At 32.0% G+C, this 26,500-nt stretch overlaps 1 protein-coding gene across 39 annotated transcripts in view; it reads left to right on the top strand.

Moving 5' to 3' along the window:
* The window catches only part of LOC130897163 (ankyrin-3-like), a 217,828-nt gene that overhangs the window by 96,669 nt on the left and 94,659 nt on the right, over window positions 1–26,500 (top strand). For all 39 annotated transcript variants that reach the window (XM_057805840.1, XM_057805839.1, XM_057805835.1 and 36 more), the window contains 7 exons: window positions 4,488–4,692; window positions 15,510–15,669; window positions 16,257–16,605; window positions 16,790–17,085; window positions 17,441–17,688; window positions 18,475–19,017; window positions 19,972–20,055. In XM_057805840.1, the coding sequence (XP_057661823.1) occupies window positions 4,488–4,692; window positions 15,510–15,669; window positions 16,257–16,605; window positions 16,790–17,085; window positions 17,441–17,688; window positions 18,475–19,017; window positions 19,972–20,055 (1,885 nt within the window). The remainder of the gene's footprint in view (window positions 1–4,487; window positions 4,693–15,509; window positions 15,670–16,256; window positions 16,606–16,789; window positions 17,086–17,440; window positions 17,689–18,474; window positions 19,018–19,971; window positions 20,056–26,500) is intronic.

The following is a 26,500-nucleotide window of genomic DNA, read 5'->3' as shown; positions in this document are numbered from 1 at the left end:
AAATCTGAAATTTAAAATACACTGCAATCATCTACAACGTACTTCTGTTCGTTTCACTAATAATTAACCATTCATGTATGATTATCATTTCGCCGTTAGCCGTTAACCATTTAACATTGACGTATGAAAGGTGTAGAATCCTCCAGACCGATTAAAAAACTTTCAATGATCTAAGAGAGATTTACTAATAAAACTATCAATACTGATGGCTTTTATAATCAATGATATAGTTTATTAATATTTCAATTATCTTAAAAAATAGATTCAAATCGAATAAGAACACTTTTTCAAAAGTACTGTATTCGTCTTTAAAATCCATGGCCGATTTGTCTGTCCGACATTATTTTAGCATTGAGTAAATGATAAAACTATGAATATTCCATCTTTCCAAATAGATTCAAACAAAACTTACTATAGGAGCCACATTTTATCTACCAATCACAAAGTACTTTTGTAGTAGGGGAAGGTTGCATTGTGAATCCTAAGATATCGAAGTTGCAGCAACAATTTGTAGCACATGCTTCGAATGTAATGCTAAAAATACAATTTTGCACGTAACTTAATATTAAATTTAAATATAGACATAATCGATTGGACCCTTGAACAAACGGCACATCTCGGTAAGAAATTCCTCTTATTTATTGGGGTCGTCAGGTCTTCTTTTTTATTTCTAAAAGAGTGTAATTGACATATTTGGATATCCACTTTAGGATAGTGGTAAAAGTAACAAACTACCTCATAGATCTTGTTATTCTTTTATGGAGCAGCTGACTTCTTAGTTGATGGTTTTTTCTCTTCTTCTTGGTGTCTATTGCAGAAGTAACAAATAGACCTGTACCTTGAGTGAATCAAGTTAAATGTTGAAGTAATTTTCTTTTGAAAACAATCTATTATTTTCAACGGGGATTAAATATGAAACATTTTACTTTTTTGGATCCTGATAAATGAATTAATATAACCATTATACTATTGTGGCTACAATTAAAATAGTATCGAAATGTCGTAATTGGTCCTAGAGTACCCTACACTATTCATTAATTTGTGCTAAATTGGTTGAAGTTAATTATTTCGCTGACTGTAGGTCGATGTTGTGATGTAAGAATAATATATAAAATGTAAGTTCTAACAGTATTTAGTTGAAGCAGTGAAGAAATATGTTTCAAAAACGGCGAATAATGATTACAATGTAGTATAAATACAAATTCATCACTGGATTTTTTAAGACTCTTCGATGTAAACAGTATGAGTGCCCAATAAAATTTCAGTTATACTAATAAACTAACGTTTCATTTTTTTAAAATCACCAATATTGATATTTGGCTACAACATTTAGAAAAAACATTAGGGGTATATATCAAAGAAGTAAATTAGCGTCTAATAAAATAAAATAAAATAAAAAATAACCCAGAAACTTTCTAAACAGATAATTCTGTCTGGTTTCTAGCTTTTCGATAATTTTAGTAAAAATGCATTGACAGATGGGACAATTAATCAAATTTAACTTTATTTCGAGTTAGGGTCACTAAAACATTGTTAAAGTTCGATGAAAAGAGAAGTTGGTGATTTCTCATCGTTAATAAAAAGTTATTTTACGACTTTCGAAATATCAATGAAGTTATGGTACGGTCAAATTACATATGCAAGATTGCAAAAGCTCCCATTATTCTGAAAATATTTTTTTAAGCGAAAGCTGGCGAAGTTTTATCAAAAGCTTGGGCAAGACAAAAATTGTACACTTTATAATTATCTACAAATAATTGTCTCGACACTTTTTTGTTTGTTTTTTGAGATAAAACTGGTCAAAATAATTTTTTATTAGGATATTTCGATATGCCTATTTCACAGAGAAGAAATCCATAATCGTATAATACTTTTCTTGTTTCTGTTCTTTTTCTTCTTGTAATAAGAGCGACATCTTCTTGATAATATAGTATGAATACTATTTAGATGGCTTTTCAACATTTGGATACAACTGTCTTCTTGAAAACTGGTACTTCTAGACTGATTCAAGCAGAAGCAATTATGGATGAAGAATAAATCGAATTTCATTGCAGATTCCACTTTTGTAATAGAGTTACTTATTTCGAAAATTACTACATATTCTAGTTAATCTTGTTTCGCATACAAGTTGAGACTTTAAAATATTCCTTCTTCATCACAACCTAGTCTGTTTTAATTGGCGAGTTTTTGGCAATTAAAGTATTTATAGGTCCCAAGGTTGTTCTCGAAAATAAAAAAGAGCGAAACGTTTATATATCGCACTTAATCCTGAAAAGACCACGACAGAATAGACGAAAACAATTCCAAAGGAAGACTTTCAGTAATGGAATATATTGCCAGTCCAACGGCAGTGTTTTGGAATAAGTTAATTGAAAAGTTATCTTACCAGTTCTCACAATTTCTCATAAGAAAAAGTATTGAAACAATCTTTGTAGATAATTGAATGATCTACATGTTTTGTATAGACTAATTTCATGGTAAAACTAATCGTTTGGCTGTAAAACATGAAAAATAGAGAAAACAAAAATTTTCATATAATTTGACAAGACTATTAACTGATATTTGCACTTGTAAAGTCCCAATTGATATTTTCTTTATTTTAACTCAGCCAAATTATCCAATAAATTCTTATCTTTTATAACCAAATTCTTTTTTCAATTTTGATTTGACTCATAACTGTCTGGCTTTTGAAATTTGAAGAGGATTTAAATTTAAATTTCTTAGCTTATTCTCATATTCCTTGTGCCTAGAAATTATGAGTTATTTCATTTAGACTCCATTTTGTTTTTGTTTCACTTCAAGCATTTACTGGATATAAGAGATTCTGTGAAAATTAATTCATTTCCTTCCAAATATTTTCATTCGAGACGCTAACAAAATGACTTTTCTTACTTCCCTTCGCCAATTTCTCCTCTAATTTTTTCAGTAGATCTTCCGAAGTCGTTACAGTCATCTTCGACGTTCTCAATCAATGCAACACTCTCTGTTCCACTCGGCTTTGATTTGTACAGTTTTGCTGGTTAATATCCGATGTGTTTCCTCAAATACTGCAAAAATTATTTTTTGGATCCTATTCATCATGTGCATATGTTGAGAGTTATTGTCAGAAATCTCACCTTGCTTCATAGTATTTTGACATATTTCAGCTTCAGCTACCCCGTTGCTTTCTTATTTTTTATAGTCCCAAACACTGAGCTTATTTGAATGTTCATATTTAATGAACGCTTGGTTTTGCTGGATCGAGTCATTGGCATGAGCGGTAAGCTCAAACTCCCCCATTTTCTTTTTACTTTAGCCCAGTTGTGTTAGAAATCCTTTGAGGAGGAATATATAAGATGAAAATATATCTACTCCTTCTTTTTTCATCTCATTTTTATCACTTACACTGGTTTCACGTTACATTCAATGTTGTCATCTTGTATATACATATTTTTTACATTCTAGTTTATTTTTGAGTTTGAGAGTCTTAAATTCCTTGTTGACTATTTGAAATACTATAGTTTTCTTATTCATTTTGTTCTCTAAAACCGTAGCTGTATTCATATTGAAGTCTATTTTAAATATCGGTATCATAGTTGATATCTACGTCTTCTTTATGAATGAATACCTTTTTTATTTTTTGATAATGGATAACTTCATTTTAACTAAATGTTGTAGCCGAAATCTGACAAAAACAAAGCACGGTTCGCAGATGTTCTCGCGAAAACTTTTACAGATTATCAACTATTTTATTGGGTAATCTGCTCAAAGAAAATGTCAAATTACATCACACCATCATTCCATTTCATTTATTTACTTTTTCTTTTGCACGCCACACAGCTATTTGTATTTATGTTCGCTGTCGAGCCTTGCTTTGTGTCACACCCTTCTTCCTTATCCTTTCTTCCTTCATTTGCTACTTTGCTGTGTTTCTCTTTTTAAGGTAAGTATACGCTTGTGCTGTTCTAGTCTCTATCATTTCATATATTTTTTATTACTGCACATAAAAAGGTAAATAAATGTTTTGCTTCCACTGTTATCAATTTGAAAACTTTCTCTATTTCGGCTTCCAAGAAAAAATCAAAAATGTACAAAACCAAGTCAGACTTTTTAATGGATTCAAGTAGATTATATTAAGCGGGGCCAAACACAACCCTTTAATAAATCAAATTGAACTGATATATCTCGCACCAAACGTCTTGCAATGAAATTAAATTATTTGAAAAATAATCATAAAGTCTACTTTCGAACTTTTCTCCAATATTTCTTCCTCAAGCTCTAAACACGTAGCATTTTTTGAAAAATATGCGAAATAGATGTTATAGTCGTCCAGGGTCTAAAAATTACGCCTAATTGAGGACCACGATCCCCTCCATTCAATTTATGTTATCAACTTTGTTATTTACCAAGCCGTTAATCGTTAGTTCATCTTCTAGTTAATTTGTTGATGTTAAATAAATAAATCTACAAAAAGTACCCCCTATTGCAAACGCAAAATTTCTCTTTAGGCTCAACCAATAGATCCTGAACTAACGGCAAAACTTCTCGGACATGGCGTAGCCGTTTCTCCAGTTGTAACGGTGGAACCGAGAAGAAGGAAATTCCACAAAGCCATCACATTAAGTATGCCTGCTCCTCGTGCTCATTCTCAAGGGATGATAAATCAATATTCTGGATCTGCTCCCACATTGAGACTTCTATGTTCAATAACCGGTAAGTATCACAAGGGTAATAATTTATTTAATATATAAATAAATGACAAAAGGGGATTTGGGTTCTTGAATTTAAGAGATAGATAATGAATGAATATCACACACAATTCCGTTCCATATAATTTGATATATTCATCTGAAAAATTACTCAAATCTACATTAATTAGAACAATCCTTGACATAAATACTTTTAATTCAATACGATGACGTCCTAACCAGTTACCTAAGTTCAAAAAATTTCTTTTTTGACACATTCATAATTAAACATTTATTTTGTTTCATAAAGTCTTTCAAACAGCCTCGCAGTCAAGTTTCTTTTTAAATGAGAGAGACAAAGAAGTTGTAATTCGTTTTTGAAGATAAAAGTTTTATCTTGGATAGAAATGGTCCTGATATAGGAAAAAACTTCCTCTGCAGAGATAAGGATTTGTGGCTTTTTTAAGGCGTATGATTTTTATTTAGGGGAGCCTTCACTGTGTTTATCAGCTATCGTGGATGAATTAAAATTTGCAGCATTTATAAATTGATAAATAAAACAAAATAAAATGGCTCGATGAAACCAACCGTGGTTGGTAGTGGGTGGGTACAACTCCGGACATATTATTCCCTATCGTCGGCCATTTTACTGATGATAGGGTCCACCAGGTTACAGAAAAACCGTAAAAAACCTGTCATACCGTCGAGTGGACGGGTTGGTTTGGAAATACATTTGATAGCCGAATGGAAGGACGGGGATAAATTGAATGTATTTCCAAACATCCTGAAAAAGAGAACTAACGTGTTTTCTCATATATTTTGAAATTGATATAAGCCACAGGGGTATATTTAACTTGGTGCAATTCAAAAATCACTTGTAACGAAATATAGACGTCAACGTTTTGAAAACAGTGAACAAACTAATGTTCTTTTATTTATATTATTATCAGATAAACGCCGTCACTCCCTATTGAAAAAAATATTTCAAATCCAATATACTAATTAAAAGAAGAAAAATAAACCAAAAACGCAGCATCTAAAGGACTAAATAGGTTTTGATGAAATTATCAAATGACCCGCAAACCTAAAAAAGTTGGTCGTACCTGCCTTAAACTTCTCTTCAGAATATGATCCTCTGAAGACATGATAATTTGGTTATTACTTCATTATTATAATTATTCCAAAAGTTACTACTGAAAATTTTTGACATAATTCATATTCATTTTCGTTCAATAAGACTTGATTGAAATGTACGACAATAATCCTCCATTTTGTATCCCAAATTAGCTGACGCGCACAAGATGGATACAAACTATGATTTTAAATGAAAATGTTGACTCTATTTTAGCTTGACTTCGTAATGCAAGCTATTTATTCATTATCTTCTCTTACTTCGATAAGTGGATTATCAAATTTATAATAACATGTCTGACAGAGTTTATATCAAAAAGAATAATTGAATAGTGTCTCGTTCGATACCTTATACATCAATTTATATAATGGGACAAGTAATTGATGAAACTTCGTTAAATATACTGATTTTGAAAGTATTAATATTAAAATGAAAATATATGTGGCCAATATTGTGCAAACTGTATTATAGATAGCAGAGAATAATAAGTAATAATAATAATAACGATAATTTCACTTTCAATAGATACAGTTTGTATAGAAAAAGTTGTAGATTTTTCTGTTATTATTTATAACAATGAAATGTTTCACATTTCATTAGTGAAAGGTATTCAGTACATCAACATTCAACTATATTTAAGAAACAAGAAAAAAAAACGATTCTCGTAATGAGAGATTACGGTAATAGTAAAAGAATTTATGAACTTGTTGAAGGAGGAGGTTTAACTAAAACTCCCACAAAACCGATCGATCAAATCCCTTAAATAATTATGGAGAATATTTGAGCGTTATTTCAATTTTTCAATTTGAAACTATATTACAATACAGAATCCTTTTGTAACATTATTAAGAAGAATAAGTTTCGTTCTCCGCAGCAAAAAGGAATGCAATAGATGCAAACTTTAATGTTGCTGTTCGAAATTACTTTAGTAAAGTTTTCAAATATATCTAAAGATTTGAGGAAAATATATAGTAAAGTGATCTACCAGATCCCCTAATTCATCACCTCCGCACTATTTTCCAGGAATATCTAATAAACATTTTGTACAAAATGAAACCTGATAATCGGGAATATTTTTTTGAACCTAACAAAAATCGAAGTTACGTTTATTCGTGTACACACTGTGGTGTACTTAATGGTCCTTCGGGGTGACTAATTCAAATAACAACGAATCCTTTTCGGATCACATTTACTCTAAATGATAATGTGTCATGCCAAACAGTACGCACTCAAGAAGCTGTAGCCGCCCTATAACGAAGCATTGAAGAAGATTCTAACCAATAAACTTGCCGCCAATCTCATGTATTGGAGTGATTTTCCGTTTTATGGAAGTAAAATTTTACGACAGCAACTTCGCTCAAAAGCTTTAGAGATTCAAATGATTATCGTATGTGCCGCCAGTGAATTTTGAACCTTTGGCGAAAGAATAATTCCCGTGAAGATCCAGTTAATTGAACACCTACAAATTCAAAGAATTGCGCCTTCTACGAGCTAGCCATTGGGGTCGTATGCCCGAAATCAACTTTAATACGACATAAATTTGTGTAACTGTAGAAAAAGTACCCCTCATAATTATTTTAGTACGTTAACTCGAGAATTATTCCTTTGTTCATAAATAAATCCAATTCACATTCTACTGCTTGACCCATGATATAATTGAATTAATCAGACTTAAATTTCGATTAAACGAAATTTATTCTTATTGTTTATAAACTCTTATAAAAATTAAAAATATCCTTTCCAAACAAACAGTATAACAAATCCCCAAATATTTTCTTTATTATTTTCGTTATTTTCCTTTCTGTTATCATCAAACAAATTATTGTCTTGATGTTGTGTTGTGCCCTGTATTTTTTGTAAATTGTTTTTGTCGTTAAGGGGTTGGCAAGCTTTTGTTACAAGCGGTAGATGAGTGAAATAGTAGGATAGATTTGTAGATCTTAATAAGTATTTTTTAGAATAGACATTTTTCATAGTATAGTTTACTTACCAGGTCTGTTCTGTAAATTGCGATTCAATTAGCAAAGGAGAGTAGTTTTGTTTCAAGGACATTAACAATTAAACAATTTATAGGAATACATTATATTTATATTTACCAGCAAGCTGAGTGGGCTGTAACCTGGGGTGATAAGTTTAAAAGGGAGGCAAATTTTAGAGTTAAAATTAACAATATGACAATATAATTAACGATTTTTCAAATTCAAATGCCGCAAAATTGTATTGTAAGATTTTATCGAATTGCAGAGGTCTACAGAAACAAATAAATAGCCTACAGACGTCAAATCGGTAAATTCGCCATTGACTGTTTCAAGACTGTGGAAAATTTATATAAAAAGTGGCCTGGACTTTTATCGGATAAGTGACATCAGAAATACTCAAAATTTTTTCTTTCCTTTTTTAACGGTGTTCCGTTTTGTGAGTGAGCCCGAAATCTCGCGGTATAATTTTATAAAGTTATTAAACGTAAATTCCGGTTCACCTGAGTCCTCTTTCTCTTCTTCCTTCCATAAAAGTTCCAACGATTCTTCCTTCTTCAATATCTCTCCTCGTAATGGCTCTAAACTATCTCTCCGCCTCTTTCGTGGTCGACTTATACATCGTGTTCCAATTGGAGATCTATCCCTTGCTATTTTCACCAGTCTATCGACTCTCGTAAGACTAATACGTTGGTTGATGTTTTCGCTTCTTTCTCGGTCTAATAATATTTTTCCAGATATTTTATTTCTGTGGTCTCGTTTTGATGCTTCCTTTTTGATGTTTCTGTTCCTGTTTCTTATATCCAGATCAATATAAGTCTGATTGTCGATTTGTAAATACATATCTTAGTTTCTTGTTTTAGTTGTTTGATCCGCCATACTACTGAAGACATCCCGCGATCTTATTTTCTCCAGGTACCTTGTCTGGAAATTTCTGGAAATAGTTATTTCGCATCAAGATAAAAGTGGTAACTTCGACAAAACTGAATTGAAAAAAATCACGCCAGTTGGCGCCATATAAACGCGGTTAGTTTAAAGAAATATAAGAATATGTTATTATCAATAGATTAACCAAATTTTAGACAAATCTACTCTCAGTTGTAATAAATGATTTACAGAACCAACCTATGAGCATGTATATATGCTTAAACATATATAGTTAAAATATTTGATTGAAGATTGAAGGTGTAGTCAGCTAATCCATGTACAGACAAAAATTAAAATGACAATTTTCCGCGGATCATAAAAGTCAATCGGAACATACCTAAACTAAGGGACAGAGTTTGCCAGCCTCGTGCTTTGTGTTTTCAATCAAACGAATGACGTCATTGTGACGTCACAAACAAAATGACTTCAGGCAATACAATCATATTTAAATAGTAGTTCAAAGGTCAAAAATAAACGTTGCTAGAGAAATTCAACGTTGAATAGCATTAGAGTGTATTGAAAAATAGGGAAATAATTTTAAATTGACTCCATACAGAATTGTAAATTATATAACTTGCTACATTCTACAACTCGCTTTATATATTCCGAAGAATTGTTTTCGAATTCTATATCAAACTAGATATTTGGAACATGTCCATGACTGTTTGCAATTGGGATTGTTCTAATAATGAATAAACAAAAATCGTTCCTGATTCATAGCTGGTTCGCAGCATATTTTTCAATTACGCTTGCATGAAAAATTTATGACGTATCAATCGCATATCAGCCGGACAGATCCCAGCTCAAAGTGGAAGGCTCCCGCCGAATGCGAGATTCGATCGTTGATGAAATTCTGAATGCACGAAACAACACATGAAACACTGCAGATATGACGACGTATAGTTCATAACAAGCGACGAGGAATGCTTACTGCAGGTGTTGGGGTCCTCCACAGCAGTAGCAGTTTAGATGAAATTTAGCTGATAACTGTCCAATCATCCACCGTACAGTCCCTATGCTGCATTCCTGTCCTACGGTGACCATTATTGGCGATGAGAGCTGAAAACGTGTGTCGCACGCTGTTTCCAATCGAAGGCGATAGTACGAAAGTTGATTCTACGATTTCCGGTGATGTTGAGAAAAAGAAGACTCATTTCTTTACTTGTCAGCAATATTTAAAAAAATTAAAATACTTTCTGCGTTTCCATTCAATACTCCATTGCTTCAGCTCTTTCGTAATAACGCCTCAGTTTTATTAGTTCAGCAGCGCTCCCGCAGGAATCCCGCACATCATAGTTTCCTGATGAAAATATAGAAGCTGCTTTGATTTCCATTGGACAGAGCTCAAATTTTATAAAAGATAGAAGGCTTCCAAAGGATGTTGTCGTTGGGAAAAAGGAGTTTCTATGTTTTTATGTTAAATGCGAGCACAAGAGGATACTAGTGCACTAGAGTAGTTAGAGTGGTGCCTGTAGATATAGATCTTCAATTTCCGTAGATTGTAGTGCTTTGGTAGGTGGTTCCACAGGTCCTGTACTTCTACAGGGAGTAATTCCGAAAAATTGATGCTTTGAGTATCTGCAGCCTGTCGAGTAGGTCTCCTGTTGTAGTAGGGATTATGTTGGATAGCTGCCGTTATAATAACGGTAAAGCACGTCGGCCACCTTTCTTGTAAACTAAGGAAACTGTTTTGAAGGATAAAGTATTTTTTTATGTTTTCAAATGTCCTATCTGAATTTAGAATAAATTTAGATAAAAGTATTGAAAACCTTTCTGGGGAAATTGATATCAAAAACACATTTTTTTTATTTTTCTCATCAATCATGTAATTGGAGATTACATATAGTCATTAGATCTAATTTATTTAGGGTGTGAGTTGAATTATTTATAATTTTGTATTGGAGTCGTTAGATTGTGAAAGTAAAATTTTCATAATGACGTCATGATGTCACTTTTCTGGTAAAAACTAATGCGCAATTGTTGAAAATTTTCACGTGCGTACCCAGGGGTGTTTCGGAAAAGATCTCTCAAAGGTAACTAACTGACAATTTTGTGGGCTGCCCCCCTTTTAGAATGTCTTATCTTAATCATTTTATTTGTTAGGTATTTTTGAGAAATGAATGTACGCAGTTATTGGAAATACGAAATATAATTGATATCAAATATTTGCTTGAATTGAAACGGTATTCGTTCTAGAAGTATGTTATTTCATTTTAGCATGACCATCGGAATCTGATTAATCAAGTTCTATAGGAATTTCCTCTATTACTAAACTGAAAATTTTTTATTTTGAATATGTTGTCCGTAGAGGTGATTTATACATTACTTGAAATAATTGAAATAATCAGATAAACACTGTAAATATTCCCTAAAACTGTGTATCTTCACTTCGATATTTTGAATCTATGAATTCATATATATATATATATATATTTTATTTTGCCTCTAGTCGTAACTTTTATGTTATTTTACAAACAGATGATAAAAATCACGAAAACACAAATTGCAATATTCACCTTCTAGATTTGCTGCATTTGTTCGTTACAATATTTTTTATTTTATGTTTTTTTTGACCCTCCTTCGTTAGATCAGTCGTTTAAATTGAAACTATAAGTGAATCGACAGAGACTACACTAAGTTAGTTGCCATTCGACTGGTCTTTTCTGAAACATTTAAACTGAATGCTTTGCTTATGCTGCTTTTGACCACTGCATCGCTTCACTTAGTCAAAAGAAAAAATATGGATGGCCTTAGTGAATGTTCGAAAATGCTTTTAGCTTTTTATGCTACGTTATTATGATCTCTTACGTTAATGATTCCTTCGAAATTATCACTGAACAATTTAAGAAAAGTGTAAAATATTTCATATTCTATTTCCACTCGTTTTGTATCAAAAATTAGCAACTAAACTAGAATTTTCTGTTGGAGAAATGTTGGAGGTGTATAATGAAAGATAAAATTCCACTTCCACTTTACTTTAAAAGACTGTGTTCACTTTTACTTAACAATGAATCTATGAAAAACTTGGCGGAGGCAGTAAACTCCTCGATTGTTTTGTTTCCAGCCTCCAATTTGTTTTTTCCCACTTTTTACTATGCTTCAAGTTCTTCTCGATTGCATGAAGCCTTAAGGTGCGAAAAAACCCATCAGCTGATCGTATTTATCCACGATGTAACAGAATAGAATCCGGTTTACTTTCCTAACATTTAGGGGTTAATTCAATCATAGTTTCCGAAAATCCCTTGTGCTATGGAGCGAAATAAAGTTGATAATTTAGAGAAAATGAAATTAGACCAGCATACTGATTGAGATAGACCCTTGCTACAGTTATATAAACTGGGAGAGAGGTATCTTTTACTTTGTAATGTAGCGATTCATAATGAACCAAAGAAAATGAAGAGAGAAGGGGATGCATCAAATCAAATCAAATAAAAACTCAAGTTAAATATTTCTCAGTAGTATATAAGACAAATAGTGATCTGAATGGGAGAATGCCACATTGAAAGCACTCTCAAAAGAAAACAAGTATGAAGACGTAGTAGTCGATGGTACTAGAATAACAATATGCCTTAAGAATTTAATTTTGCGAACAAAAGGTACGTACACTCCTCCATACATGGCAAAGCCAAGAAGATTTCTGAAGATTGTAGATTGAAGAACATGTAGGGGATGATCTGTGAATACGGATACTGAATCGAATGATCCAGTGGAACAGGCATTGAGAAAACGGGCTGGGAGCACAGCTCGAATACATTTGCAAATAACTAATAACGAAATGAATACAATATTTACTAATAGATATTATTAAAATTCGCATAGCTGGGCGCGATAACAATCGATGGTTTGAACGTCATCCGGCATTTAATTTGTACATTATACTTCATTTTGGACGATACGAAATATGACAGCAATTCACTTTTCGTTTCTTTCAATACCTCAAATTGTTATTTGGTGTTATCGGTATTCAATCGACACTATATAATAATGGAGAGTTAGACTTCAATAATACAAGGTTACTAAAGTCTAAGGCAGATATAATAGCGATGGTCAAGCTTTGAAATTTCTTCGTCAAAAATTGTTGACACCTGCGATCTCAGCGACTCAATGACGCCTACCGGTAGTTGTTTGTCGCTGTATTGGCCCATATTAAATACTACAGATATGCGAAACGCCGTTGGGACCTAGGGCACTTAAATCATTTAAGTCGAGGTTGAATATTCAGTCTCTTACTTTGGGTATCTTTCGTTTGTCTATCTAATTGAGACATCTGTAGTATTTAATCTGGGGTATTGCTAACCAGTTCTTTATTCAGGGAAATTTGTGAAAATCGCAAAATACACGATTGGATAACGATCCACTTGAATAATTTCACGAATTATTGAGTATGGTTTGTTGTATGAGGTCGGGCATCCTATCAGCGGCAGTTTATTCATCAAATTCTCAGTAATTTGTATAATTAAAGAAATTAAGATGGTTTTTAATAAAAAAATTAAATTCTTACCTAAAATTTGGCGGTAAACACCTACCAGGAACGCTTTATATCATCATTATATTCAATTATCTATCAACTATTTATTTTTCGATTAACATAAGATTTTAGTTGCTAATTTTTTGGTCGTAACTGATTTATTTCGGTACCTTCTCAAATATTTGATAATCGTATTTATAAAAACTTAATTTCAACAAAGGAAAGCTACTGCTTATGATTATCGCTTGGGTGAGCGGTGTGTTCACTTTTTAGTACCTCTGTAGTTGCACTATGGTTTTGGAATTATGTTAAAAAATAATTTGAATGTCATTTTTAAAAATTATTCAAATGGAATGTTCAAAGTGAACTTAGAACTAATATGTGAATTGAAATATTTGATATGATAAGGTTGATGTTAATATTCAACCACAAAATATATGAAAAAACTGAAAGTAAGTTTCTAAATGATTTCTAGATATAGATGATGATTTCTTTTTGACGGATCATAGCATCCAATTTCTTCAAATGGCACCAATATTACCCGATGGCGGCGTCTTATTCCAAAAACTGGGATTTAAATACAATATTCAAAAAATTTTGCAACGATTTTTAACGAGAATCATAATTAAGCCTTAAATTTTTGTTCCGTCCATTTTCCCCGATCTTTTATAAATATAAATATATATCAATAGAATATTCGAATTCTACTCTTACTTTTAAAAACAAACAAAAAAACAAAACACAAATAAATATTGATTCAAAAGTAGATAGTGTTTATGAAAGGTAGAATTTTCTATCGCTGGACGATGCCTCAAGTTCAAAGAAATTGAGTTTTAGAAATTTTGATAATTCAATTATCATATTCTATGGAACCATAAAGTTCATAATACATCGTAGCATTTGAATAAATTGTTACATGTTAATGTAAATTATTATTATTGAAATATAATAAAGTCAACGCTAATTTTTGTCTCCATTGTAGAAAACGAATACAACCGCATGATAAAAAATATAGAATGTACGTAACGATCATTCCACAATAGCATGTCATTTTTTAGATCAAATTATTATCGAAAATAATGACCCATTTCCATTTTATTCGAGATGACCTCCATCTTAAAATCAAGATTAGTGAGATACGAGAAAGTAGAGCTTTACCGGGAAATGCCGTCGATATTTGAGTAGATTTCAATCGATTATTACATAATTTCTATGTGGGCAATGCCGAGAAGCGTCCATATTATCAGTTCATCCTTCAGCTCCCCCTAGCCACAGTAAATAATTTGTTGTTTCCAATATATCACTTTAAGATCTTAAATTACTTTAAAATCTTAAGTTAAGTAATATCTTATTGAAGTTTGAAAATATATTCTAACTTAATTCTACTACCAATAATAAACTTTTTTCTATCCCTACCTTGGAGCCAAATTCGAGTCAACTACTATATTAATTGCCCCCTTCCTCAATTACAAAACGTATTTATAAAGTGCAATATCACTTGATCCCTTCGAAATTCAGATACTAATATTTTCTTTAAAGGGTAAATATCAATTTTATCAAGAGAAGGAAAACTCTTCATTCCAAATTTATACCAAAAAACACTCTCTTCATCGCCGCATCAACCCCCAATATTTCCATACACAAAGCATTGCAATTTGCTCCTATTTACGAAGTAACTTTGACGATATTTTGGATTTGACGACTTTGTTTTTAACCCTTTCAACTGATTTCTCAATTTGGAAAACTTTTGAGGTCTTCAAAATTCAACTCAAAATTGTGTCACGAGATTGCGGACTCACTTCCAAGCAAACAACCAACAAAGGAAAGATATGAAAAATTGGATTCGATATATAGATGCAGTTAAATTTCATAATTCGAATTCTTGAATGGAAATTCGTCCTCCTTCTAATAACATTTGACGTATTCGTTTACATTTCAAAGATACTTTCGTTTACTGAGTTTCTGGGGGTCAAATTTTCTCTGGAACAGAAATATATCGCGAAACTTGGCAAAAAATTATTATTATTATTTGATTGTGTTAATTGATAAAGTGACAACATTCTTTCTCGTGAAATGCTCTCAAATAATTGTTGATTATAAATATCCAATGAAGAAGGTATAATGGGGGTTTAGATTTAATTTTACCAATCATGTACTAAGAAATGGGTTTTTATTCTCTTGGAACCGCATGATTCTATAATTGAAGTAACAAATACCCAAATGTACAAATCATAATACAAATTTTCAAATTGGAAAATCTGCATATTTTCGTGGAATGATTGACGTATCTAACAGACGAAATACGAATTATTTAAACGTGACTTTTCCATTTTCTTCAGGTGGAACAACAAGAGCGCAGTGGGAAGACGTAACTGGATCCACACCCTTAACATTCGTCAATGATTGCGTATCCTTTACAACAACCGTGTCAGCTAGATTTTGGCTGATGGATTGTAGAAACATAGGAGACGCCACGAAAATGGCAACAGAATTATATAAGTAAGTATACCATGATTAGAAATACAATTGAAATCTTGCAAATCGGCTCACGCACCATTCCGAGAAGAAATTCAAACTTGGGTTTAAGACTTGCATTGTGCGCCTTGGCTGTTTCTTGTTGGAACCACATGCTCTCTACTTCTAGTTCGTTCAGCTTATGATAACCGTAAATGCAATACCTGAAATGTTCTAACCGGCTTCATGTACAAAGAAATAAGCTAATCATTCCAATCAACCAAAGATGTACTGCTGACTGTTTGCTCTTTCCATTATGCCCAAAACGATAAGAGTTTGGTTGCAAGTAATATTCGTGTAAACTGTTAATAGCAATGCTACACAACCATCCACAATGCGACCAGTAAGTAAAAGAATGAACATGTTTAGAATCCAGACTATTCTCAAGAAGTACAATGTATACAGGTCGAGTCTAGCCATAAATTTCTTAAGATTTTCCAAGGTAACTTTCCTTTTCCTCCATTTTCTACCTCGCTTTTCTCAATTTAAACTTGGCCCTATCGATTACGATAAAATTAATTCCTTTCTTTCTATGTTCTAATACATGTTTTCGATCTGAACAATTTTTTCAGGGAAGCCATACACGTACCGTTTATGGCTAAATTCGTCGTATTTGCGAAACGAGTTGATCCTTTGGAGGCAAGACTGAGAGTATTTTGCATGACCGATGATAAAGAGGATAAGACTTTAGAACATCAGGAACATTTCACTGAAGTAGCAAAGAGTAGAGACGTAGAAGTGTTAGAAGGTAAACAACAGTTTGTAGAATTCGCTGGAAATTTGGTGCCTATCACGAAGAGCGGTGAACAATTATCATTTTCCTTCAGAGCGTTCAAAGAGAATAGACTCCCGTTTTCTGTTAGGGTTAAAGATCAACACGCCGAGGCTGTCAGTAGGTGTTTGTTCATGAAAGAACCAAAAGTAAGTACATATCATTTTCAAATAGATAATGTGAGACAGTATATTAATAATTTTGTAATCTTACAAAGACATTAAAATTGTCTTGTAACAGAAATAATAACTGTTTAATCTATTGGTAGAGATAACTAGAAAAAATAGTAGCTACGAATTCATTTAAATTGTTTCTCAATAAATTCAATTTCAGGTACCGAAAGGTGAGCCGCCACAACAACCGATTTGCATTCTCAACATAGTCCTACCAGAAGATATAGTAACAGATACTATATCCCTTACTGATAGCGACTCAGTTAAACACTACAGGTTCTTATCAGAAAACTTCGACTACTACAGACCTGATCCCAGACTGGCAGACATGAGCAATTTATTAGGCGAAGATTGGGTATCTTTAGCTAACCAACTTGGACTTACCACATCAGAGATCAATGTAATCAAATCAGAGTATCCTGATAGTGTAGCTAAACAGGCGCAGAGCATGTTGAGGTAATTTGTAATTTGAAATTTTGCACTAATTATTTTTCAGATAATTGTTGAATAAAAAACTAATACAAAGTAGTTCAAAATTCTGATGTGAGTGTCAGATATAGTTTTATCAATTTTATCCCTATGTTGTTGGACTTGACTGGGCTTTAGCTCCTCGTAGAATTTAGGTTAATATTACGATTTGATACAGCTTCATATGTGGTAGTGAAAAAGTAAAACAAAGCAGACCAAACAGACATTCGTTTATTGATATTAGTGCATTCATAGCGAAATTCAGTAATTTGAAAGAGATTACTACAAATTTTATGTTGTTTCCACTTTGTTTTTCATAAAATAACGAAAAGTTTCATTTCAGAATGTGGTTGTCACAAACCGGCAACAAAGCACAGACGAACACACTAGAGAACGCCCTTAAGAGAATAGGAAGAGAGGACATAATACCTCAGTGCCTAAATGTTGACCAAGGAGGTCAAACAATCACTAGGATAAAACAAGAGGAGATAGGAAAATATAGACTGAAAAAAGATGTAGATAGTATAGAGAAAGAAAAAGGTGCTGTGAAAGAGGACGTTGCCCCAAGGGCAGTACTTGACATACAAGAAGGTAAGTTACCCTTCACACGAGTTCATAACTATCTCGCCAAAAATTATCATCAGTTTACAAGATCGTGTTCAAAAATGGTTCTCTAAAAAGTTCCTAGAACTCATAATACCTTTTCGAGAATCAGCATATTGGGGGTTTTAGCTTTGCCTTCATTTTCTCATTCTTTCTGGTTGTTTGCTACTTCATTCATTTGTCGTATTCTTTTCCTGTTTCTTCTGCGTTACTGTGTTATCGTTCTAGCCAAGTTTTCTTGGGTCTTCTTCTCTTTCTTTTCTGAAGACTTCTTGCTTCTGGCCCTATGTTTTATTTACATTTCTCAATCTATTCCCTATCCCTATATCCATTTTTCCATCTTTTATGAAAATCACTCAGGTATTCAAATTTATCACTTCATTATTAAATCTTTCTTATGCTCTCATAATCCTATTTGCTATTTTTTATATTTAGCGCACTACCACATCTCCAGGTCCTCAATTGTCTTCATCTAGGGGTCTCATTTTCACTGGTTCTAGGTGTCGTGTAACAATTATTGTTTCGAGTTTATATCCATGACCAATATTAGCAGAAACTCCTTGTTTCATGTTCCATGATAACCAAAAAAATGTGGATTGAGCTCTCGATTGTTAATAATAATCTTATTTTTTATGAAAATTATTAATCAGAAAAAAACATAAAAAGAATGTTCAGGGAGTATCGGGGTCTTTGGTACAATCTAGAATTATACCTGTATGTCTCAAATTTCAAATATATATATTATTAATATCAATGAATAATTCATTTTTTCAGTTAATCGGTTTGGCATTAAAGATAAATATTCAGCTGAAGAAAAAGTGTTTGTTAAATCTGACGAAGACGAAGAAGAAGAGCAATTCGATAAACCAGTAGCAGAACGAAGAGAGAAAATAGTAAAACGTCTCTCGGCCGAAAGAACAATTCCAGCGTCTTCGCAACGCCGCGAAATAGTTCAAGAAATAACAACAATTAAAGAACAAAACCTCGTCGAAGACAAAATAGCAGAAGTGCTAGGAAGAGAAAAAACCACAGACGATATCACCACAAAAACGATAACAAAAACAATAGTAACGCCGGAGATAAAGACGGTTTCTAAAACAGTTGGAATAAAAACCACACCACCATCTGAATCAACAGTTTCGGAACCAACTTTGTCTCCAGAGCAAACGCAAGTTGGCAAAGCCACTGTAGTTACAGATACACGCACAATCCAACTCGAAGAACCGCACAAGCTGTCTGAAGACGCGGAACTACTGGAGAAGGTGACGCAGAGTTTCGAGAAGAAGAAGCCGATACCAAAGTTGATCGCAGATGAAGGTGAGACCTTATCAATTTTTTCTCGAATCTGTCTGTCTGTATATAGGTAACTATCCATAATTTGCCATCAGATTTCTTCTTAATTTGCTTCAGAGTTCTAAATTAGTGGATATTCATTCAAAGTTTCTTTACAAGTCAAGAGAAATGCATTAATCTCGTACAATTCGCCTGTTGTGACATGGAGAGAGATCGGATTGTTGGATTAAGTGAAACTTGTCTATCGGAAAGAAAAGTTTCCAATAGGACCTTCAAATCCGTACGCTCTATACTGCACAATCAACGGGCGAGGGTTTAACAGGGCCGAAGCCATAGAATGACCATAGAATATTAAGTTCGTCAATTAAAGCTTCTGTACGATTGTCGGACGATGTGTTTAAAGATGGGATCCATAATTTGATATAGAACGTTACAGTAAGACGTTGTAATGTATGTGGTAGAAAATAGTGGAGCCTTTTCATGCCAAACCATGCGTGACATATCACATTTTATCAAAGAATCCGCAGTCTTCCCAATCCACCGATCACTTTGACTATCAATTGATCATGTCTGCCAATTGACTGGACATAGGCAGTTAAATTTGTAGCAGACTTCTAATTTTAATAATAATCTGCAATTTTCGATGGAGTTAAGGTAGCACGGGATATAATGGAATGTCAGGCCCAATAATAAGTACCTCTTCATGTCAAACCATGAGAAATCCAAAATTGCATATTGCTGAGCCAGCTGTCTCAGTAAGCTAGCCGAAGAAGCTGAACATCTAATAATTTGAGTAAAGATCAGTCAATATGTTTTCTAAAAGTTTTCAAATTTGGATTAACATATATGTGTTGTCTGTCAGTATTTGGATGAAATACTTAATTCCTTTTATTTTTTCAAATTGCTTGTAAATATTCATCCTAATTCACACGTATATTTAATGGAATCATATTCCAATATGCTTATAACTATTTCCAGATCCCAAATCACCAAAATTCTCGAAGACACCACCTCCTAGTCCAGCTGATTTTATAACAAGAGAGCAGGTTGCCTCAGTACAAGGTGAGTTTCAAAATTTTGATTACGCTTGGATTTTTAACATAGTGCTTTTTTAGTTGTTCATGTGTATAGAATACTCGTAATTTAATAAAAAAAAAAACAACTTCTGTTACAAATTTGGAAATGAGTATTCTTTACACCAAATGTGGCATATCAAACCCCAAATTATCCGATTACTAACAATTTTTTTGCTCTTCTTGATATATTATTTACCAAGATGATAATTTATAATAGAAAATTTGGGAATCAAATAATTTTTACGTATAAAAAGGGTACGTAAGTCTTAATATTGTTGTATCTGCACTTTACCATCATCTTTCAATAAAATGGTTGGATTAGAAACGTAAATTTACCTTAATGCTATTTAATTCTTCAAAACATCAACAACAACAACAATACAATTCTTTGATATATGGTATTTTCTTGAACAAATCTACCACAACTTTCCTAATGAATCTCAGAACGAGATTTATATCACAGTAGAAATGAAAGATGGCACAAAAAAATCTTACAGTGGAATATATTTATTACTACATTGCAAAAACATAGAGACGAGATTTAAAAGAAAATAGGAAACAAAACAGGGAAGGTTACCGAAGCCAAACATAAAACTGGGACAAACTGATACAAATTTTTAACGTGGTTCATATAGATTTCGAGTGTTGTCCTCAGTACATTATTCGTGGAATATCTAAGAAATGTATACATTTCCAGTCATCAACAAACAATAACTAGAATGTATTATGCAAAAGTATCACAACTTTTATCACAAAAGTGATATCGATTATACTATTCAAAATGATGACTTTGAACGTGTATATTTATTTAATTAGGTATAGACGTTTATACAAAAATGAGGTCAAGTAAATAAGTATCAAGAAGAGAGAAAAAAACTGTGAATATTTAGTTTGAAACGTGTAATTCGATTAAAATCCTAGAATGTAGCATTTAAGGATTCGTAGGGGAAAACATATGAGTGCACGGTATAACTAAAGTGAAATAAATTTTTATCATTAGAAATGACACACAGTATACATCTAGTATTGATTAGTAATAGTTATAATAAATATACACCACTATATAATAGAGATTTTAACCTATTTTTAATAACCATTACGCTCCAACAATGAAAATTTATAAGTACACAATTATAAAATTAAAAAATATTCATTAATTCATTTCAAAACATACCCCCTAACGTCATAATAAACACAAAATAATAAAAACCAGATAATCAATGTCTTTGACAAACATTAGAAACGCAAAACGAAGTGGCTACTGTTACTTTGACGTATACGTAAATATTTTTTTCCATTCTCATGTTTTTAGAATAGTGAATACTTATCGTATCAATAATTGATTAGTTTCACATTCCTTTGAAAATTGTTCAATGTTTCAAAACAAAATTTTGGAAAATGATAGCTAGATAAGTTCTAAATGAATGCTTATAAATATAACCTAATTAAAGTTTTTTCTCTGAACCTTGCGAGGTCATAAAACGGCATCGAACAGAATCATTCCTTAACTTGTATGTTAAAGATTCCTTTTTATTTTCTTTCTGATCGATGTAAATTTTCTATCAGACATTGGTGTTGTCAACCTCAATTTTTCTTTCTTGTTAAAATCAATAAAGTTTTTACATCATCATTCCATAATACATTCTGTTTTATTATTTGTTTCAAAATCTTATGTCATTAATAGTGAGATTTTCTTTTCGATTTATTTTCGAATATTTAATAGATACGACATTTGATACTAGATGGAGCTCATATACATTACAATTTGTGTTTCTACTGTGAATAGTAAAAGATAGAATGGATAGTTTGTAATTTCATCTCCGATAGTGGCGTTAGGGTTAAGATCAATTTGATCGACTGTTTTTTAAGAAAATATTTTAAAAAGTCGTAAATTGATGACACTTACTGTTAATCATCTTGAAGATAGGATCTCAAAATTTCAAATAGGTATGAAAAGCTAAAAGTACAACTTGAATTGTAAAGAGAAAAAGAATAATTATTACATGTGATTTTCGTTAAAAATTAAATCTATTGATCTTCTTCGTTAGGTTATATCACAGTCATACGTATGCATGACTTAATTATGAAGGTATTATATGGCCTCCTTTGGACTAAATTGGATTATGTTTCAGTTTATACGTTAATGATTTGAAATTCAGTTTAAGTAAGATTTTTTTCGCGTTCGGTTACTTGTTCTTCGAGTAAAATTCGCCGTTTATATTGAACAAATTGGATATTTTTGACATTTGTTTATAGGTCTGCTAAAGTGGTAAGTAAATTTGTTTAATTTTGAAAAATACGTCAGCCCTACAAAATTAAATAACTACAAAAGTAGATTTAATGATGAAAAAAAGAATATTGAATATACTATGAATAAATTTGTGGATAAAAATATATTTTTTTATCAGTACTAGTGAGACATATTAATAAAATAAAGTGGAACATCGACATGGTTCTAATTGTTTCAGAAATTTCTGCTTAACTAAAAAAATTTCTTATAAATATAGAGTGTAAAAAATTTTTCTAACCTTATTATTGATGTTATAAATATGTTAGAAACTATTATCTAATACACTTAAATGTCACGTTTTTTCAAATTACAGCATATAATTTGTTTAATCAAATGCATAAGCCTGTATTTTTCCAGTTTTCGAAACCCTCGAGTAATGAACAATATTTTTCATGTTATATTCCCTATACCTAATTCCAAAGTTATTTATCTTGGCGTTTTGACTAACATTTTAGAAAAACTATATAAAAACAGTGTACTATACGAAAAAATAAAGACAATTTAAAAATAAAAAGTCGAAAACAAAAGTTTTAATTTTGATTTCTAAAGCATTAACAAAATTCCATCTTTCCAAGTGCTTCATTGTACTGTGACATCTGAGCTAGATTCTTCCTTTTCCAGTAGACTGAAGATTGTTTTAGATTGAGGACATTCTGTCACAGAACTTCTATCAAATTAGTTTCAGATATCTTAAATTCTAGTTTATACTGTTCTGTACCTTTCAAGTAAGCTAGGATTCGCTCCCAATTTTGCAGCTCCTAAGTTGTGATTATGACTGACACAATTAGTAAAGCTTCCTACTACGTTTTGATACAATATTCTCGTTATTTTCACTTCTTGCTAATTCTTTAATGACTGATGTTTTTCTTACCTTCTCAGCTGCAGCACATGGGGTTACCACTTGCTACTTGAATTTCCTTTGTTAGAAATTTTACTATTGATTATTTCCACCTGTTCGTTATCTTTCATCTTGAACTTTTAGCTTCCTTATCGTTTAAGGGAACTATTAAATCATCGACAATAATTTTAGTTGTCAAGGTTGAAAGACTAAAAAGCCGCGTTAATCCGAAATCTTCAAATGCTGCTTTTAATTTATCACATGCTTCATTAGCTGTTTACGTCGTCGTATTTATACGCTTTTCTAGTTCTATATAAATCTTTATCTCTTATTATAGCTCAAGCATCTCTTAAGACGTTTGCTCTAATTAATTTATCGTCAAAAAGTTGAACAAATTACAGAGCTCAGAGCTTCGTTTGTGTCTTTCACGTCTTCGGAGCCACCTGAACTCCAATTTTATGTACATCTTTCCAAAATATCGGTTATAGTACAAAAGAATTTCTAGAGATAGTTTCACGGATCTATAATAACATAAAATTTTAATATTTCTGTTTTCATAACGAAAAATGACTTTATATCTATTTTTGTTTTCATGCACAAAGGAAAGCTTTTATAATTATAATTAGTTGGTATTACTGATAAGAAAATATATTTGTATCAAATATTTTTTGATAGATTTGAACAGATCGTTTTCATTTTTACAATTTTTGAACACTATGTATCCCCTACCGTGATATGCCACATTAAAATGGAGTTTGCAAGTCGGTTAAACCAATTAGATTTTGTTTAGTTATTGAGCGTTTGAACAACAAATAAATTCAAACGCTGAGTAGTTTTTTTTTAACCTTATTTATGAAAAATTGTGTTTATATTCCCTTCCCTTACCTTAAACAATTTATTATACCCTTCCTCGAAATGACAACAACAGGTATATTTGTTAATAATTCCAGCAGCAGTGTTGTCATTTTTTGGAACATTTTGTACTTATTCAAAACACTGACCAAAGAACACTGTCAAATGTGCAACATGCTTTTGGTGCGAAATTGGCTTAAGCTATTCAAAAGTTATAAACCAAATTAATAACGACAAAATATTCCTTTGGCCCTACTAATACAAAACTAATGTTCATTGTTAAAACGATTAACCAGAAAATAAATCATTTTAAGGGCTAACTAATAGTTTTTAGTATACTCTAAATACCGCTTACAGTTCTCAGCTTTCTGTTATACTCACAGCTTTCTGTATATTGCCTATTACTGTCAGATTATAAAATAGGTCTCAATACAATAGTTATAGTAAATAAAAAGAAATTACTTCAAACCAGTAGCTAGTTTTTTTTATTTTTTGGTAGAATTTCAAGTTATTAAAACCATGGTATCAGCTGATTGATGGTTCTTCACCTGAGGTAGGCAAACTGGGATTAAAGAATCGGTCATTCCTAAGACTGATAAACGATTCTTCAATACTCACCCCATCCATTCTCCAAAATGTCAGAAAAAACGTCGAATTTTATGCCTTAATTCTCGTATATCCAGGATATCTCTCCATTATTGTTCAAATCTGTTATTATGGCCACTTCTTCTTCTGTATGCTTATTTATTAGTTTTCCTTCTCGATAACTCATTCCATTTTTTTGCGTCTGTATTTAGAAGTCGCAACCGTAAAATAGTATTGACACAATTATCGTAAATCGCACGATCTTGGTAATCGCCGAAGTATAGATCTGGGTGTCACGGTTTTCATCAACTAGTAACACGTTGATGTAACAGAGCTCACATCAGCTCTTCATGAGCTCTCAAATCGCTGGTACAGAATGTCTAATGTGGCACGAGCTATGTGGCAAATAACGTCGTCATGTTATTGGTGTCTGTATCTCTCAATATAGGCCAAAAAATTGGTAATTATAGAGCTATAGCCGTTGACTATGATGATCTGGAATCGTTCTCAAAGAAATATGGCGCTGCCAGTACAAAATACACATTCTACAGTAGTTTTTTTTCCGATCTTTCTTGGATCTCACGTGGATAAGTTTCGTCCCAAATTCGAAAATATTCTCGGTTGACATTCCCATTCACTCAGAAATAAGCCTCGTGATTTTACCTCTAATTTATCTATAAATACCATACATACCTCGATGTTTATCACACTTTATAGATAATTAAACTAGATTGTAAGAACGTATCACCTGCATGAAATTCACTATGAGAAAACATATCGAAATATTTTTTAAATTCAATATAGACCGAAGTAAAATCGAAACGTCGAAAAGCATGTACTTAAAATCATTTTATAATCTGACATATTGTAAATTAATGTTACACTGATTTCTATCGAGCTTACAGAAAACACTTTTCGCTTGAGAGTGTCCCATGGTTTAACTAACAAAGCCAATTTTCAAGCACTATCACCCCATGGGACACTCAACATTGTTTAAGCATGAAGTTTTTTTTTTCATTTTTGATAATAAAATCCCATGCTGCGTTTTTATTAGTGCGAAATATTGTTTAACGTCGTGATTGTGGTGTGGTATGAAACATTTTGTGTTTTTATGTTCTTTCATTTCGTCACTAACATATTCAACCACTATTTTTCTTATATAATAAATTTTTAATAATACACAAACAGATATTTATACATGTTAAATTTATAACATCTACAACTTCGATGTTTACTGCAAACAATTTAGATTATAGCTTTGATCCATCCATCCATTCATTGAGCCATCGGAGTTGGTTAGCGATATCGTTCGTAGAAGCGGGAAAAAGTAGATTGTGGTACAGGGATGAGGGTAGCTAGGGCGGTAAAGAGAATCGGACATTCTGACACGAATTCGACAAAATTATAAGGATTTATAAAGTAATAATTATTATACAAAACGTCTTCAATTTATAGTGATTTAAAACATAATTTTGAAAAATACAGTTAGATATATGTATTTACTTCGACTCTCGATTTTTTCTAAAAGATAAAAAATTATCGATTTCAATTTTTATTTTTTAGAATCAGTCTTGCATAATACTTTTAAAAATTGAAATATCTGTTGAAATGTACTGCCAAACTGCAATGTTAAACACAGAAAGCATTCATTATAAGGAGAAAGAAACAAAAGCTTATAATAAAACTTACGTAGTAGCTTTAAATTCAATAGGTGCAGACCTCAAAATGTCATTTATCTACACTAAGTCAAATGTTGTGACACTTTGGAAGAAAATGACGAAGGAAGTAAATTTCACTGTTCGTCTCTATAGGAGCTAATTTTAGAAAACTGAAATTTTCATGGATCTATAATTATTTCTCGCGAAA

This window comes from Diorhabda carinulata, chromosome 8 (assembly GCF_026250575.1).
Source record: "Diorhabda carinulata isolate Delta chromosome 8, icDioCari1.1, whole genome shotgun sequence".
Classification (NCBI taxonomy): domain Eukaryota; kingdom Metazoa; phylum Arthropoda; class Insecta; order Coleoptera; family Chrysomelidae; genus Diorhabda; species Diorhabda carinulata.
The sequence above is the reverse complement of the archived record's forward strand: the minus strand, read 5'-3'. Positions and strand labels throughout refer to the sequence as shown.